This window comes from Bufo bufo, chromosome 7 (genome assembly GCF_905171765.1).
Source record: "Bufo bufo chromosome 7, aBufBuf1.1, whole genome shotgun sequence".
Taxonomy (NCBI): Eukaryota; Metazoa; Chordata; class Amphibia; order Anura; family Bufonidae; genus Bufo; species Bufo bufo.
The window spans coordinates 226,728,318-226,747,746 of NC_053395.1; the positions used below are offsets into that span (position 1 = coordinate 226,728,318).

The 19,429-nt window shown below is 42.8% G+C and overlaps 1 protein-coding gene across 1 annotated transcript in view; it reads right to left on the reverse strand.

Annotated features, from left to right (window-relative positions):
• Positions 1 to 431: 431 nt before the first annotated feature.
• Positions 432 to 19,429, reverse strand: part of GYPC (glycophorin C (Gerbich blood group)) — a 37,205-nt gene continuing 18,207 nt past the window's right edge. The window contains exons 3-4 of the mRNA XM_040439944.1: positions 3,273 to 3,317; positions 432 to 1,223 (exon numbers count right to left, since the gene is read on the reverse strand). Of these exons, the coding sequence (XP_040295878.1) occupies positions 1,027 to 1,223; positions 3,273 to 3,317 (242 nt within the window). The 3' untranslated portion in view covers positions 432 to 1,026. The remainder of the gene's footprint in view (positions 1,224 to 3,272; positions 3,318 to 19,429) is intronic.

The window sequence follows — 19,429 nt, forward strand, 5'->3', positions numbered from 1 at the left end:
TCTGGAGTATAATACAGGATGTAACTCAGGATCAGTACAGGATAAGTAATGTATGTACACAGTGACTGCACCAGCAAAATAGTGAGTGCAGCTCTGGAGTATAATACAGGATGTAACTCAGTATCAGTACAGGATAAGTAATGTATGTACACAGTGACTGCAGCAGCAGAATAGTGAGTGCAGCTCTGGAGTATAATACAGGATGTAACTCAGGATCAGTACAGGATAAGTAATGTCTGTACACAGTGACTGCACCAGCAGAATAGTGAGTGCAGCTCTGGAGTATAATACAGGATGTAACTCAGGATCAGTAGAGGATAAGTAATGTATGTACACAGTGACTGCACCAGCAGAATAGTGAGTGCAGCTCTGGAGTATAATACAGGATGTAACTCAGGATCAGTAAAGGATAAGTAATGTAAGAATTTAGAAAGTGGCTGAACTGATTATGTAGATGAATTCTATATCTATAAACAGCAAATGTCAATGGTAATTAAAAGGTTAGCAGACACATTAGTGGTATTTGTTAAAAAACACAACAAAAGCAGCTATTCCCTGTGGTGTCCCCATGTTTCTGTCTTCTGTTCTGCACCATCATATGGTCCATCATAGACGTATCTGTGACAACAAGCAGCAGGAGATCTCATGAAGACGTGTCAGTGCAGGTTCCAGGTGTAGTGATGATGTTTCTCTATTTTTCTCTATTAACAAGTGGAATTGATGCAGCTTTGAATGTGGCCATTAAGAGCAGGTCCTGAGTGTTAACGCTTCATTAACTTCCTGGACCTTGTACCCAAAATCTCCATGGTGAACACCTCCATGGCCACTCAGCCTTGTAGATGGATGATCCAAGTGTCGAGAACAGATTTTCCAGCACATAATCCATAGCATCAGTAATGATCCCCCGGAGACATAAAGTATCTATTTGTACATATATCTCAAGAATGGCGCCCTCGTTACACAGCGCCGCAGTGTAAACACCCTTTAAAGGCCGTTGTTAGTGAAGCGGCACAATGACCCTGGCGGTCAGATAAAATATTCCTTTTTTGACTCATCTACTGCCTCCTGCAAGGAGGGGTCACTTTTCAGAGCAGCTTCAGAGTGTTCTGCAAATTCCGAGCCTTTGTCCTCGTTGGTGTGGTACGTGCCCTTGTGTCGGTACAGGTACTGGAGAAAAATTATCAATAGAATAATAACCACCACGACCACAGCAGCCACAGTCCCTAGAAAGACAATATCCAAGTTGATAAAAGTATAAAATGCAAGACAAACATTAAAAATACTAAATAACGTAATATGATATATCAAAATGTAACAATTATATAAGGTAAAAAATACAATGTGGCAGATATGTTAAGACAGGTTTATTCTACACCAGGGTATTGTGCCTGCGCCATTTTTGTGGTGCTGAACTTCATATCTGTGGAACAGCAAGTGTGCGCCATAAATTCTGGTGCAAATCAATTTCCAGGTGCAGTGATGCTGATATAATATACTGCAACAATGTATCATAATCTAATGTAATATCTAAAATAGCAAAATGAGATATATTAATATACAATATAAGGACATTACATTTTAATATAATGTAACATCAGCAATGTAATATTATATAATGTTAGGTGATAATATATAACATGACATCATATACAGTAAATTACTTTAATGTAACACACTGTAGTCTTAATACACAAAATGTAATAAGCTGCGGTATAATTTAATGTTAACAACTACAATGCAATATCATTTGACCTAATAGAATCTCATAACAATGTACAATATACTGTAATATAGAATAATATGTCATTTTAATGCACTGTAATAGAAAACAATATAAACTATAGTAACAATGTAACAGAATAATTTAAAGTATTATAATAGAATCTATATTTTACGGTAAATGAAATGTAACATAGTATAGAATGATGTAAGATTTAAAAATACTACTTAAGATGCAAAGTAATGTTTTTAATTTAATAAATGATAAATGTAACATTAGACTGTAATAAAATAGAATGTAATGTGATATATTGTTACATTACGTATAGTACAATAGAATTAGAATAGATTGTAGAATCTAATGCATTACATAGACTGTAGTAGGGTACAAATTGACCTCATAATGTAATGCAGTGTAATATAAAATCCTGGACGTGATGAATATTTTGTATCCCATTATGTATATATAATATAAAGCATGATACATTTTTGGGATACAATGTGACATAAGTTTGGCCACTGGTTCAAAACATAATAAACCCAGCAGCACCAGGGTGAGGGGTGATGGACTTCCACTAAGCTTGTCACCCGCATATTAAACCACTGTCCTAGGCTATTGGACCAGACTGGCAGGAGCAGGGGGCCAGTAACTACCAGCGTCTTGACACTGTGCCCAGCATTCAATCTGTCAGCCTCTTCAGGTGCAGGGCCCTGGTGACTGGCAGCACAAGAATGGCAGTATATTTATAAAAAAAAAAAAAAAGATTTCTGCTTATTTGATTTCAAGAGGTTGTAATGCCCTTACATTTTTTGAGCTGTGAAATATGAAAAATATAACAACATCTTTAAAGGGCATCTGTCAGCAGTTTTGTCCCTATGACACTGGCTGACCTGTTACATGTGCAGTTGGCCCCTGGAGGCACCTGTGTTGGTCCCATGTTCATATGTGCCCACATTGCTGAGAAATATGATGTGTCATTATATGCAAATGAGCCTCTAGGAGCAACAAGGGCGTTACCATTACACCGAGAGGCTCAGCTCTCTCTGCAACTGCTGCACCCTCTCTAGTTTTATTGACAGGGATGGGCATTATGTTGTTCTCACTGCCTGGTCCTGTCAATCAAAGTACAGAGGGAGCAGCAGTTGCAGAGAGAGCTGAGCCTCTCGGTGTAATGGTTGCTCCTAGAGGCTCATTTGCATATATTAAAACTTCATTTTTATCAGCAATGTGGACACATATGAAGATGAGACTAACACAGATGCCTTCAGCTGCCAAGTGAACATGTAACAGGTCATTTTTTGTCATAGGGACAAAACTGCTGACAGATGCCCTTTAATAGTGAAAAGTATCAGCAAGTTGGTGAGACCGGGATGAAAAAATGTCCCATATATCACCAGCTGTACATTTAGCAAGAGTTCATCTTATCTGACAACTTTCCTTTCTCATACGTTCCTGGAATATATGACCTCTGATCTGTGTAATTGGACTCCTGCATCAGGTGGTGGTTGCACCTGCCATGCTGCAGCTATTAGAGGAGAGGCGTCTGTCTTACCCCCAATGATGGCGGCATCTGTTCCGCTGATGGTGGTTCCTGGAGCTGTGAACACATTAGAATGGAGGAGAAGGTTATTTATTGTGCCGTCTTCCTGGTAGATATCAGTGCTCGTGGGGTGGAGGGGGGGACGTAGTTATATATATATACAGTACAGACCAAAAGTTTGGACACACCTTATCATTCAAAGAGTTTTCTTTATTTTCATGACTATGAAGGCATCAAAACTATGAATTAACACATGTGGAATTATATACATAACAAACAAGTGTGAAACAACTGAAAATATGTCATATTCTAGGTTCTTCAAAGTAGCCACCTTTTGCTTTGATTACTGCTTTGCACACTCTTGGCATTCTCTTGATGAGCTTCAAGAGGTAGTCCCCTGAAATGGTTTTCACTTCACAGGTGTGCCCTGTCAGGTTTAATAAGTGGGATTTCTTGCCTTATAAATGGGGTTGGGACCATCAGTGGCGTTGAGGAGAAGTCAGGTGGATACACAGCTGATAGTCCTACTGAATAGAATGTTAGAATTTGTATTATAGCAAGAAAAAAGCAGCTAAGTAAAGAAAAACGAGTGGCCATCATTACTTTAAGAAATGAAGGTCAGTCAGCCGAAAAATTGGGAAAACTTTAAAAGTAAGGGTTATTTGACCATGAAGGAGAGTGATGGGGTGCTGCGCCAGATGACCTGGCCTCCACAGTCACCGGACCTGAACCCAATCGAGATGGTTTGGGGTGAGCTGGACCGCAGAGTGAAGGCAAAAGGGCCAACAAGTGCTAAGCATTTCTGGGAACTCCTTCAAGACTGTTGGAAGACCATTTCAGGGGACTACCTCTTGAAGCTCATCAAGAGAATGCCAAGAGTGTGCAAAGCAGTAATCAAAGCAAAAGGTGGCTACTTTGAAGAACCTAGAATATGACATATTTTCAGTTGTTTCACACTTGTTTGTTATGTATATAATTCCACATGTGTTAATTCATAGTTTTGATGCCTTCATAGTCATAAAAATAAAGAAAACTCTTTGAATGAGAAGGTGTCCAAACTTTTGGTCTGTACTGTATATATATATATATATATATATATATATATATACACACACACACATATACATTTTTCATCTACAAAAGAAATAACAAATACCTAAAAGACAAATACAAATTACTAATAAGCTGCTGCACAGTCATTCCCAGGAGCAGAGACAGTTCTCATCTAGGATGACTTGTGCAGTGCATTGTGGGTGATCCATTTCCAGCACTTCCAGCTGTTGTACATTATATAATGTGAACACTCCCATAATGCACCAACGTAAAGAAAAATATACACAGAGACCGAACCAGCATGATGCGCCAGAAGATGAAAAGGCATGCAGACTACCAACTCCAGGGAATGTCAGAATTATGAATGCTGCTCTGGCTGCGACAATAAGTATAAAATATGATCAGTAAAAGAGAAGTAGCTGTTTTATGGCCATTGTTCTGATTTTCTACCTCTGGATTCTGCATATCTATAAGGTTATCGGGATATTCCATTTCTCTTGCAAATGGGAATCTGCATGAAATCTGCAGAAACCACAGTCGCAGTAACTGCCATGTTACCTTGCACAGATATCCCATGGAGAGGTGTTACCCGTTCCTAGGCATCAGAAGCGTAAGATATGTATTGTAGATCATTCCAAATTGTAAGTTGGATGCCAAGTAGTGTTGATCAAGCACCAAAGTGCTCTGGTGCTCAAGTAGAACACTTCCCGATGCTCGGGTGCTCTACAGAGCACAATGGAAGTCAATGGGAGAACTCAAGCAATAAACCAGGCACCCCCTGCTCTGAAGAGGGGAGGGTGTCGGGACTCTAGTGCGGCTTAGGAGTCCCTGCTCTGACTCCATATATAGCTATGTCCATATATGGAGTCAGTGCTTTGGGAAACCCAGTGTATTTAAATCTAATTTAGCCTCAATTTCTGAAAAGTTTCTGGTGGGATTTGAACTCACAACCTTCTACATTACAGCCAAGAATCTTAACCACTACACTATAGAGCTGCATGGACAGCTATAAAAAAGATAGATATATATATATATATATATATATATATATATATATATATATATATATATATATATAGATATATATATAGATATATATATATGAGACTTTGTATAGGAATACTTACAACTAGTAAGTATCCCTATACAACAGAAGTCTCATATTTTTTTATTTTTTTTTATAAGCTCTATAGTGTACTGGTTAACATTCTTGGCTGTAATGTAGAAGGTTGTGAGTTCGAATCCCACCAGAAACTTTTCAGAAATAGAGGCTAAATTAGATTTAAATACACTCACTCAAGCACACGCAATATTCGGCCATGCAGCATGTCGCAGGCAATGTGCAAACTACAGTCCACTGCAAGAAGCAGAAAATATATCCTTTATAACATACAGAAAGCGGCCTAGCGGAGATTCAGGGGCAACAGCAGAATACGCTGCACTAACATTTAGTTGTCACCCAGTGCATTTCTGAAATTTGGGTCAGTCAGCACATACCAAACCGCAGAAGCACATTGCTAAGGCAGGGAACAACATTGAAAGACAGAAACATGCAATGCGACAATTAACTGCAATATAGAGTACAAAATTGCATAATAATAACAAGTGCTACACTATAAGTGCGAGATACTTGGCAAATCGTTTTGTACAAAATTATTTGAGCCCGTCTGCCGAGCGTCAAGGCGATCTCTGTTAGACGGGTTCCTACGCTAAATTCTACCTGTTAGGTGCCATGACGGCTACCATACACTTCAGGGAGTGAGGTTCCACATACCTACGATAATTTTACCTGTTAGGTGCCATGACGGCTACCATATACTTCAGGGAGTGTAGGTTACACAGCAGGCCCACTCCACGACATCACCGGCGCCAAATGGCTACCAAGGACTGCAGTGAGAGTCCACAAACTATCCCACTCCTGGTGCCATGGCTTCAGTGAGTGAAGGGGAGCAGGCCTGACTATGTACTAACACTAATTAAAATCAGCCTATAGGACAGACAGGGTGGTCAGGGTCCTGACCCGTCATGGCACCTAACAGGTAAAATTATCGTAGGTATGTGGAACCTCACTCCCTGAAGTGTATGGTAGCCGTCATGGCACATAACAGGTAGAATTTAGCGTAGGAACCCGTCTAACAGAGATCGCCTTGACGCTCGGCAGACGGGCTCAAATAATTTTGTACAAAACGATTTGCCAAGTATCTCGCACTTATAGTGTAGCACTTGTTATTATTATGCAATTTTGTACTCTATATTGCAGTTAATTGTCGCAACGTATTATCGGGTAAGATTTATCATAAGATATATGGCAAATTTATGACAAAAAAAGTTGCAAATTGTGGTGCATGTCAAAATAGCATTTTATTTTTGTGACTTTTTACACTTTTGAAAAATGTAAAAAAAAAGTAGGTAGGGCTTAGAGGTAGAGCCAGGGTCCATTATGGTAGATTTCCTATGATTTACACAAGTAACTGGTCTATATTATAGCTGAAATCTATACCACCTCAAATCCAAATTTAGTTTTCTAGTACATGAACTAACAGAAGATGCACCAATTTTATGAAAAGGCCTCTTATCAAATTTGGCGCATCTTACTCCTGCGAGGCTTAGACTAAAAATGGTATAGGAAATGTCCGTCTTAGTAAATCTGCCCCAGCGTGCCTGATATTATATTACGCAGAAAAGTAAAACACAGCAGAAGCATCAGCCATGGTTATAGGAGGCGCTCCGCCTCAGGCCAGCAATTACTATAAGATCTCCAGAATAAGCAAGAGAGATAAGTGAATTGTCTCTCAAATGTGAATTCTTCCGATTCACTGGGAACCATGAATAAGTTTAAATAAATCTATCTTCTCTTCTTAGAAATTGCTAGTAAAGCATTCATTCCATGTAATGTAAAGTATTGATGGCGGTTTTGAAATGTATTAAAAAATATATATATATAATTTTATTGGTTTAATTTTATGAGTGTCTGAGGGTCTCCATGATTAATAATAAGAAGAAGAATCTGCTCTCAGTGTCACAAGAAGCTGGAAGACAGAAGCGAGTCGGGGACTGCCAAAAAAAGCCTCATGCCAAAAACATGACAAAACTGTATTTTTCAAGGCGCCAAAAATAGCTGCAAGATAAATAACTTGTCTCTTGGCTCTGACTGCGCCGTGGGTGACAAGTGATTGGCAGCAGGTGGTGGCGCGGGCAGCGTGAACCTTCGTGCTACAGATGGTTTCAGCAAAATACTGTCACTCTGGAGGAAAGTGATCATCTACTTCCAATAATACATTTTCATTGTGATTACACTTTATTAGTTTCCTTGTTTAAAGCTTTATTTACATAAAAGGAATCAAATTCTGTCCCAAATGTAAAATATTGAACATTCTAATCATAACATTATATTTATAGTGAAGTCTCTACAAGTCATTAATGTAAAATCCTCATCATCCAAAAGTAATTACAATGTACAGATATAAGAATATCCAAGTGTATCCACATAACCTGATGTGAAAGAATCCTCACCCAATGTAATTGTCCTTCAAGTAAATTCCTAAAGGTTTTTTTTTGAGATTTAACTGCTATCCTTTGGGTAAGTCATCAGTATCTGATCGGTGGGGGTCTGACACCTGAGATCCCCACGATCAGCTTTTTGAGAAGGCACTGACATTGCTGTGAGCACCACAGCGTTCTCACAGCTTTCCCTAGGCCAGTGACGACACGTGCACACCAGCCCCATAGAAGTGAATAAGGCTGAGCACAATACCAAGCTTAACCACTATAAAATGTACGGCGCTGTGCTTGGTAAGCTGGAAGAAGGCAGCGGTGCTCACAGGAGCGCAGTGTCTTCTCAAACTGTTGAACGGTGGAGGTCTCGGGTGTTGGACCCCCACTGATCAAATACCGATGGCCTAGCCTTAGGATAGGTCATCAGTTGTAAAATGTTGGAAAACCCTTTTAACTAACATAATATTCTTGTACATAGGAGCAGTATTATAGTAGTTCTATTCTTGTACATAGGAGGCAGTATTATAGTAGTTATATTCTTATACATAGGAGCAGTATTATAGTAGTTATATTCTTGTACATAGGAGGCAGTATTATAGTAGTTATATTCTTGTACATAGGAGGCAGTATTATAGTAGTTATATTCTTATACATAGGAGCAGTATTATAGTAGTTATATTCTTGTACATAGGAGCAGTATTATAGTAGTTATATTCTTGTACATAGGGGGGAGTATTATAGTAGTTATATTCTTGTACATAGGAGCAGTATTATAGTAGTTATATTCTTGTACATAGGAGCAGTATTATAGTAGTTATATTCTTGTACATAGGAGCAGTATTATAGTAGTTATATTCTTGTACATATGAGCAGTATTATAGTAGTTATATTCTTGTACATAGGAGGCAGTATTATAGTAGTTATATTCTTGTACATAGGAGGCAGTATTATAGTAGTTATATTCTTGTACATAGGAGGCAGTATTATAGTAGTTATATTCTTGTACATAGGAGCAGTATTATAGTAGTTATATTCTTGCACATAGGAGCAATGGGAGAACCCGAGCATTAAACCAGGCACCTTCTGCTCTGATGAGGGGACTGGTTGTCTGATTCATAGGAAATGGTCAGAAATTGATGGAAACACCACTGAAATGGTTCAGGAACAGCATGGGGAGGATGTCTGGATGCATCTTGGACTCCCAGGTCGCTGCTGCGAATGATGTTGTCCGAGTAGTACGCCACTTTTACAGACTGACAAGAAAAAATTCTTAGGAAACATTCTTTCCTGTATATTTATTTTTATATAAAGTGCAAGTGCTGCCAAAAATTACAAGGAAGAGGCACTCCGATACAGCCTGTATATCACATAAAGGAGGGCCTCATTCACATTGTGGTACAATTGTTCAGGTAGTGGGACTCCTACACTCATAAAGCCTATGCACTAAGGGAAAAGGCTGCCAAAAATTACAAAGAACCGGCACTACAATACACCCTTTATTACACATAATGGAGGGCATCATACACACCCTTGAAAAATTATGATTGATAGCCTGCTTCTGAGCTGACCCTCTAAAACATTAGGAGCGAGGGCAGACTAATAAGCATGTTGATATGATGGAGGAGGAGGACACGAAAAAGGAGATTGAACCATATACCTTTTTTGTGGTGGGCATACAGTGTATTCAATACACCATAAAAGCCACATTTAAAGTGCCTTTATGTTCGGCCGCTTTCCTCTGGTGGAGAAGAGAAGTCAGGGGTAATCCAGGCCTTGTTCATTTTGATAAGAATCCACCTGTCAGCATTTTCAGTTGACAGGCGGATGCGCTTATCAGTTATTATGCCCCCAGCAGCACTAAATACCCGCTCTGACAAAACGCTGGCGGCAGGGCAGGCCAGCACCTCCAAGGCGTAGAGCGCCAGTTCGTGCCACGTGTCCAGCTTGGACACCCAGTAGTTGTAAGGCACAGAGGGATCATTGAGGACGCTGACACGGTCTGCTACGTACTCCTTCACCATCTTCCAAAGCTTTTCCCTCCTTGTGACACTAGGCCGCGCATCAGGGTGAGGGTGCTGGCGGGGTGTCATGAAACTGTCCCAGGCCTTGGAGAGTCTTGCCCTGCCTCTGTTGGAACTGCTGTGTGTTCCCCTCGTCTCTCCTCCTCGGTTGCCCAAGGAAGTCCGGACTCTGCCGCCAGCGTTGTCAGCTGGAAATTTTTGGAGCAATTTTTCCACAAGGACCTTCTGGTATTGCACCATTTTGCTAGTCCTCTCCACCACAGGAATGAGAGATGAGAAGTTCTCTATGTAGTGTGGGTCGAGAAGGAGGAATAACCAATAATCGTGTTGGCCAAAATTCGTATAACGCGAGGGTCACGGGAAAGGCAGCCTAACATAAAGTCAGCCATGTGTGCCAGAGTCTCAACAGACAAGACTTCACTGTCCTCATCAGAAGGATGACTCTCAATCTCCTCATCCTCTTCCTCCTCTTCGGCCCATCCACGCTGAACAGATGGAATAAACCTGCTATGGGTACTACCCTCGGTAGCGGAGTCAACCGTCTCCTGCTCCTCCTCATCATGATCATCCAATTCTCGCTAAGAAGACGAACGGAGGGTGGTGTGGCTATCACCCTGTGTACTGTCTTCCCCCATTTCCACCTCTTCCACATGCAAAGCGTCCACCTTAATTGTGAGCAGCGAGCGTTTCAGTAGACACAGAAGTGGGATGGTGACGCTGATAATAGCGTTATCGCCGCTCACCATTTGTGTTGATTCCTCAAAGTTGCGTAAAACCTCACAGAGGTCAGACATCCATGCCCACTCATTACATGTGAAGAGCGGAAGCTGACTGGAAAGGTGACGACCATGTTGCAGCTGGTATTCCACTACTGCCCTCTGCTGCTCACAAAGCCTGGCCAACATGTGGAACGTGGAGTTCCAACGCGTGTTTACGTCGCACAACAGTCGGTGAGCTGGCAATTGTAAGCGCTGCTGCAACATTGACAGACCGGCTGAAGCTGTCGGTGACTTTTGGAAATGGGCACACACGCGGCACACCTTCACTAGTAGCTCAGGCAAATTGGGGTAGGTTTTGAGAAACCGCTGAACCACTAAGTTTAAGACGTGGGGTAGGCATGGGATGTGTGTGAGCTTGCCGAGCTTCAAAGCCACCACCAAGTTACGGCCATTATCAGACACAACCATGCCTCGTTGTAGGTTGAGTGGCGAGAACCACAGCTCAGTCTGGTCTCTTATCCCCTGCCACAGCTCTGCGGCGGTGTGCTGCTTGTCACCTAAGCAGATCAGTTTAAGCGCGGCCTGTTGCCGCTTCCCCACTGCAGTGCTACACTGCTTCCAGCTACTGACTGATGGCTGACTGGTGCTGCAAGATGAGAATTCAGAGGTGGAAATGGAGGAGGAGGAGAAGGGGTGGGGGTTGCAGCCACTAATGTAGGTAGTGGCATAAATCCTGTTGGAAGTAGGGCCCGCAATCCTTGGCGTCGGTAGCACCTGTGCCATCCCAGGGTACGACTCGCTCCACAACGTTCACCCAGTGTGCCGTCAGGGAAATATAGGGTCCCTGGCCAAAAGCACTTGTGACCATGTGTCAGTCGTTAAGTGGACGTTCCCAATAACTGCATTGGTCAGGGCGCGGGTGATGTTACGGGACACATGCTGGTGTAAGGCGGGGACGGCACACAGGGAAAAATAATGGCGGCTGGGGACTGAGCAACAAGGGACGGCCGCCGCCATCAGGCTACAGAAAGCCTTAGTGTCCAAAAGGGCCAGCAATTTGGAAAGCTGCGCATTTAGTGCTATGGTCTGTGGGTGGGTGGCTGGGTATTTGTGCTTTCGTTCAAAAGCCTGGGGTATGGACATCTGTACGCTGCGCTGTACGCTGCGCTGGGATACAGAAGTGGATGTGCTAGCTGATGGTGCTTGCGAATGTCCAGATGCAGGGCGGGAGGCATCCGGGCCTGCATCTTGGACAGGGGATTGGCCAGCACGTAACACAGGGGAAGAGGAGGCAGTGGTGTGACCCGCAGACACTGGTTGTGGACCCAGGCGTTCGGCACACCTATTTGGGTGCTTTGATGCCATCTGGCGGATCATGCTGGTGGTGGTGAGGTTGCTAGTGTTCACGCCCCTGCTCATTTTGGTACAGCACAGGTTGCAAATGACAATTCTTTTATCGTCCGCACTTTCCTCAAAAAAGCGCCAGACTACGGAACACCTACCCCTTTCCAAAGGAGATTGCTGCAAGGGGGTGCTCCGGGAAACAGTTAAAGGGCCTGTTTGGTGTGGCCCGCCTTCTCCCTTTTGCCACCCCACTGCCTCTTCCAGCCTGTTGCGGTGCTGCGGATCCCTCCCCCTCTGTACTGCTGTCCTCGCTTGGCTTGCCACATTCCCAGGTTGGGTCAGTGACTTCATCGTCCACCACCTGGGAGGAAGGAGGATCTGGGTGAGGATTCTGTTGACCAGACTCTTGGCTACTGAGACTGGACTTGGTGGAAGACAGGGTGATGCTTAACCGACTGGAAGCATTATCTGCTGCAATCCAACCGACCACTGGTCTGACTTGGAGAGTGGTGTCCTGCGCAGCCCTGCAAACTGGGGCATGAAGCTAGGTATCGTGTATGAGTGTGTTTCTTGTGCTCTGGCAGCAGGCACAGTTCCACCGCGCCCAGGGCCACGGCCTCTGCGTGCACCATCAGCAGCACAGCCACTTCCCTATCCCTTACTGTTCGGCCAAGCATGCTCGCCAAACACTAGTGGGCACAAATTAATTTTATTATAAAGTATTTGCTGAGTACGTCATTCATTTTATATGGTGAATATAGCATTAGTTTATAATATATATTGCATGTTTGCTGGGTGATGTTGCATTGTGTTTTTCAGTAGTCGGACTCCCACCAATCAGATATTGATGACATATTCTGAGGATAGGCCATAAATATTGGACATCCAGAAAATCCCTTTAGTATTTCAATTACTGACAGCAAGCAATAATTTTGAAATGGTGAAACATTGAATCAACTTTATAGAAATGTTTCAGAACTTTTCATAATATTGTAAAAATGCTTTATTTACTGATGTCTAGATGAGCCTTTTAATTTAATTTCTGGGTGTCAGGCAGGATATTAAGGTAATATAGACTAGATTTCTGGTTCACACAATGCAGCAAAGATCGAGAGAGATGTTAGAACAAATCATCAGTGGTCCCATGAGAGGGATGAAGACGTCATATGAACCCCGGTCATGCGCTGGTCACGTCTCTATCATTTCTCTGCTACCGTACACAGAATATTATATAGTTGTAATGCACCCCGAATTCTATTGTACCCTGCACAGCCCGTACCATACAGTCATTTCAAGCAGAGTGAATCAGCTGCAAGGCAAATAAACTCCCAGCAGCTTTCATCTCAGTCCATTAGCAATAAGAGGAATGTCCACATCAGCCGGAGTCTGCTCGCTGTACGCAGGAAATGGGACGGGATTCTGCTCACTGAGAGGATTCCTTGGGGTCACCTTGATTGCTCCCAATTATAGAGGTATGGCCTGTATAAGAGCTTTTCACACAGATCCCTATGTCTAAAAATTCCTCATCTATCTCTCAACTGTTGTCTATAAAACACTACAATGAATATCACTGTGGTCCCCAAGATCAGGACAACAGTGAAAGAACATACTCTTAGAGACGACCTTTACCGCTAGCGTCAACTGTAACAGCGCCTCTAGAGGCCAAAGGGGAGATTATTGTATCCAATGTAACAGTGTCCTTAGTGATCAGTAATCTGTATAACGCAGTTATCCTATGAATCAAGTTAATTTTAAAAAAAATCTCAAAAGGCTTTCAACCACTATCTGAAACTGAATTCCACTTTTTACACCTAATTATACTAATCTCCATCTTTCGGTTTTCTTGATGTCCACTTCAGCATCACTGCTGATCTGTGCTATTGTGGGATGGCCCTTGGGCAGTGTCAGATGACGTATTTCTCTTTTTTCTGCCAAAATCTCCCAAAATGCATGTGATTTATATGTCTTTCGCTCCCCCTGCAACACATCACACCAAGCAGTCTCCTTCCCTCTCTGGTAGCTGTAAATATATATGTATTTTTAATATTTTATTTTTTTAAAGTAACTGGCTATGCAGCAATTATAGCTGAGTGGTTAAGTGCCTTGCCTCTAATGCAAAAGGTCATGAGTTCAAATCCTGGCAGAAACTTTTCTGAAATAGAGGCTAAATTAGATTTAAATACAGTGGGGTGTCCCCAAGCACTGACTCCATGTATAGACATAGCTATATATGGAGTCAGAGCAGGGACTCCTAAGCCGCGGACTCACACTGAGGGATTCCCTCACTGTACAGTCATCTCCTGCATAGAAATAGAGGCTAAGTTAGATTTAAATACACTGACTGAAGCATGCTCGCTCAACGCTAGTAATTTGGGGTATTTTTTTTCAGTCTGAAGATGTCATATGCCCTAGGAAGAGACTGTGGCGCTCACGAAGCACCGCAGCCTCTTCATACAAATAAAAATAAACTAAAATACAGGGGCCCGAGTTGGGTAGACAGCCCCGGGCCTATCATGCACTTAATCCACCCCTGCTGGCATAAATACATGTATAGTGCCCAATAACTTCCCCTGTGTATGGGTAGCTAATGTGTACCATGGATTATGGAGCACATGCGCAGAGAAGTTTGGTGTACTGTCTTGAGCTTTATATGTTCAAAGCGCATGCACCCGATGCCACTGGCGACTTGTTATTTTATTACACAATCCAGAAATGGATGGTTTTGATGTAGACACGTTTGGAACTCTAATCCCCAGTTGTATAACATGTCAGTGGTTTAGTGTCCCCAAACCTAGCGGCACGTTGCCTTTATTACCGTCATTAGTGACGAGCGAAGTTTTCAATTCTGCAGTTTCGTGGAACTTCATCAAGGAATTTGGTTGGTTACAAATGACTTAGTCACAAATCACTTTTTGTTGTATGGAGAGGGTGCAATGATGGGGAACAGCGATCACGCTGCCCCGTCATTTAACCCCTCAGATGCCACGTTGAGTGCTTCTTTTGGCATCTGAGACTCACATTCGTGTGCTTGGGGGGTTAATCTGGGGTTTAAAAAAATTATACTTTATCTACTTGATCTCGGGGAGGCCGTCCTCTCCCTGACGATGTCAGCGCGCGGGGCCAGCGTGATCACGTGGTGATGTCTTCACTCTTGCCGCAGGCTTTCTTCAACCAAGACGCAGCAGACGGCCTCTCCGCAAAGTGGATAAGACAAGTATAATTTTTTTTTTCAGACACCATTCAATTCGCTCAACATTAACCATCATCCTGTCCTGCGTCTGCTCTTGCCTTCTCTCCAACCCTGTCCTCCCTCCTTTCCTTATTCCTCTTACTCCTGTCCCCTCTTCTCACCTGAACATTTCCGCCTCGGCTTCTCCTACTACTCAACCCTCTCCAGTCTCCCCTCCACTCTGGCTTGTAATAGGGCCTCTCAAATAAGAAAACATTGGATACACAGCGCTGAGTGAGTATCCGAGTCAGTGTCGGGCTCTGCCTGAACCAAACACGGATTCTGGACTTCTGACTGAAAGCACACACTGTAATGCTGAAGATCTCCCCCCCCCCCCCCCCCCAGTACAAGAAAAAGGGAACAGTCAAACAAAAGTAACTCACAGTAAGAGAGATAAAGCGTCCTCTCCACTCCTACCTCTGATCCATCCCTATCTGCTTCTGAATCCCCACCCCCACCCCCACTTCTGCTTTCTCTCCACCTTGGCATCCCTGCTCCTTTATATTTCTCCACTACTGCTTCCCTTCTGGTTTCCTCTGCTCCTTCCTTTCCTCCATTCTGCCTCTCCTCTTTTCCTGGTCTGCTTTCCCTTTGCTCCTACCTCTTCTACACTTCTGCCCTATTTCTATTCATGCTTCCTCTCTTCTTCTTCATACCCCTCAGACTTGCTTCCCATCTCTTCTGTTCCCTCCTCACTATTCATGCTTCCTCTCTGCTTCATCCTCTGCTCTACGTTTGTTTTCCCAGGTCGCCTACCTCCCTTCCTCTTCTGCTTTCCCATCTCTCCCGCCTCTTCTCTGCTACTACCTCATACTTTCTGTATGCTTCTTCCACCCCTACAGACGTGTTTCCCTAGCTATACTAGCTCCTGTCTTTCTTCCCTTCAAGGCCCGATTCGCATATCTCAAGCCTCCCCTCCTGCCTCCTCTCTACACATGCTTCCTCTTTGTTTCCTCCTCTATTGTTTCCTCATTTCCGCTGCCTCCCATTACATTGAGCCTTCCCTATCCACTTTCCTTATATCTTCTCATGCTTCTCCTCTACTTCTTCTTCCCCTCTTCCGCTTTTGCTTTCCCATTGGATTGTCCTTCACTGTCCTCTTGCTTCCTCTCTACTCATGCTTCTTCTCTGCTGATTCCAACCCTTCCTTTCCCCCCTGTAATGCATACCCTTATCTCTTTCCTCCCCTATACTCATGCTTCTTCTCTGCCACTTCCAACCCTTATCTCTTTCCTCCCCTATACTCATGCTTCCAGTCTGCTTCTTCATCCCTTTGCCTATATTCCCATGCTTCCTCTTGTCTTCTTCCTCCTCTCTTCTGCTCTTTCATCCCCATCTCTCCTGCCTCTTCTGCTGTCTCCTGTCTACTCATGTTTCCTCTCTGCTTCTTCACCCTTTTGCTTCCATTCCTCCTTCCTAATCTCTTCTCTAGCTCCCTCTTTGCTGCTTCTTCTTCTTCCTCTCTTCTGCTTCTTCATCCTCACATCTTGTCCCCCCCCCCCCCCCCCCTCCTGTCTATTCAGGGGTTTCCTCTTTGCTTCTTCATCTTTCTGCTTCCCCTGCATGCTTCCTCTATGCCTCTTCTTCTTCCTCCTCCCTTGCAGCCTTGCTTCCCCATCTCTCCTGCCTCCCCTCGGCTCCTGCACAGGTCTGATAAACAGCTCAGCTTCTCTTCAGGAGATATCAGAAGCTGCTAGAAGTAAAGTCAAGCAAGAAAGATAAGAGACGTCTCTGAGTCCTTAATGCCTCTGCTGCACTGTACACTCGTGGCAGGGAGCCATGTCATTAGGAAAGAAAGCTCATTAGGTGAGGGAGAAAGCTAAAACTTTAAACTTAACCCCGTCGGTGATAGAACAGATGTCAGTTTCAGGATGCAGCAGGGGACAGAGGCTGAGAACGAGAAATCCTCGAAAGACAGAGACATTATAACAGGCCTGTAAAATGGACCATAAACCACTGGGTTTAGAACCGGCCATATTAGCGGATCGGGGACAGTATTATGTTTTTTGGGATCAAACCAACATCTGAGATTTCTGTCTCCGACCTCCCCTAAAGAGACCCCAGTCATACAATAACTGGCGATTTAACTGCTAAGCGAGGACCGTCTTATAATCCTACATGTACATCTCCATAATTCATACATATCGGTGTACGTGCATAAGAAGAAAACATTTCCAAAGGGAAGGGGTTCGCATTCATCGCTTCCATAGTGACTCTGGGCTCTTCTGAACATTTCTATCACAAAAGTGCAAAAATGATTTCTCCCTATGTATGATGGAAGCAAGGTAGACCCAAAAAGCTTTGGGCATGGGAGAAGGTTGCTGACAGACATTCCAGGTGGCTAAGTGACTAAAGATAGCTTTCCATGGCATTTAAGATGACCGAGTGGTGTACAGAATGCAGCTCTGGAGCACAAACTTCTGCTCCAACAATTAGAATATCGTGCAGTGTATGAGAAAAGGAAGATAAGAGCTCAGGGCAGCTATAGTATTGAGCAGGCATCCTCAAACTGCAGCCCTCCAGCTATTGTAAAACTACAACTCCCACAATGCCCTGCTGTAGGCTGTTCGGGCATGCTGGGAGTTGTAGTTTTGCAACAGCTGGAGGGCTGCAGTTTGAGGATGCCTGGTATAGAGGTAGAGAGGCTGCTACTTATTGCGATTCTAGGCTCCTCATATCTTCTATCTTCTCTCCTGATGTCTTCTTCACAGACTCACTCTTTCTTTTCATTACAATCTCAGTTAATAGGCAGAAGGTTAGAAAGAAAGGCCTGGAAAATCAGTGGGGAAAACGTCTTGTAAGAAGGCCGGGGGTAAGATATAATATTGTCTTGTCTGTTCCTTGCCCTCCTCCTCTGGGCACAGTGCCCTCCAGGTCTCAGCCAGCTTTAATTGAATTTAGACTATTAATTTTATGAACTAATGGAAAAAAAGACCCCTGGGATGTTTTATGCATTTAGCACAAAGCGTTCAAAAGAATGGAAAATGAATCCTTTCCAAGTCGGCCGCGGTTATCAGGTACGCGTGACGGCATCCGACAAATGACCAGATAACACCAAGAGATTTGATATCGCCATCTGCATCCCAGTAATCGGAACCTTTCAGGTACATTTTAACCTTTCAGTTACATTGATATAAAACCAGGTGGTGGAGCTTTACCAGGTCAGAGGAGCCCAGGATTCTAATGAGAATTGTCCCAGTGCTAAAAATGAGGGACAAAACTGCTTGCTTGTGCGCCCCGTGCAAATAGTAGTCCGCAATGCACGGACATCGGCCGTGTGCCCGCTATTTGAGGATGCGGACTCATTGACTTGAATGTGTCCAGAAGTCGCAAGACTCAGTAAGCCCCACAAAAAAAGAACACACTGCTGTGTATCTTGAGGATTGCTGAATGCTGACCCATTCTAGTGAGGCTGTTTGTGGGTTCAAATACAGACCCGGGGCACACACGTTTGTGTGCATGAGCCTTAACTATTCAGAATGAGCCCTAACTGTGAGGTATTATTGAATAGCTCATTAAATAGCTCATCACAATAAGCTGAATATGCTACAGTACTTCTGTGTCTCTATAATAACAACAAAAAATGCCAGACTTTCGCATTATACTGCTTCTATGTACAAAAATATAACTACTATAATACTGCTCCTATGTACAAAAAAATAACTACTATTATACTGCTCCTATGTACAAGAATATAACTACTATAATACTGCTCCTATGTACAATAATATAATTACTATAATACTGCCTCCTATGTACAAGAATATAACTACTATAATACTGCTCCTATGTACAAGAATATAACTACTATAATACTGCCTCCTATGTACAAGAATATTACTACTATAATACTGCTCCTATGTACAAGAATATAACTACTATAATACTGCCTCCTATGTACAAGAATATAACTACTATAATACTGCCTCCTATGTACAAGAATATAACTACTATAATACTGCTCCTATGTACAAGAATATAACTACTATAATACTGCTCCTACGTACAAGAATATAACTGCTATAATACTGCCTCCTACGTACAAGAATATAACTGCTATAATACTGCCTCCTATGTACAAGAATATAACTACTATAATACTGCTCCTATGTACAAGAATATAACTACTATAATACTGCTCCTATATACAAGAATATAACTACTATAATATTGCTCCTATGTACAAGAATATAACTACTATAATACTGCTCCTATGTACAAGAATATAACTACTATAATACTGCTCCTATATACAAGAATATAACTACTATAATACTGCTCCTATGTACAAGAATATAACTACTATAA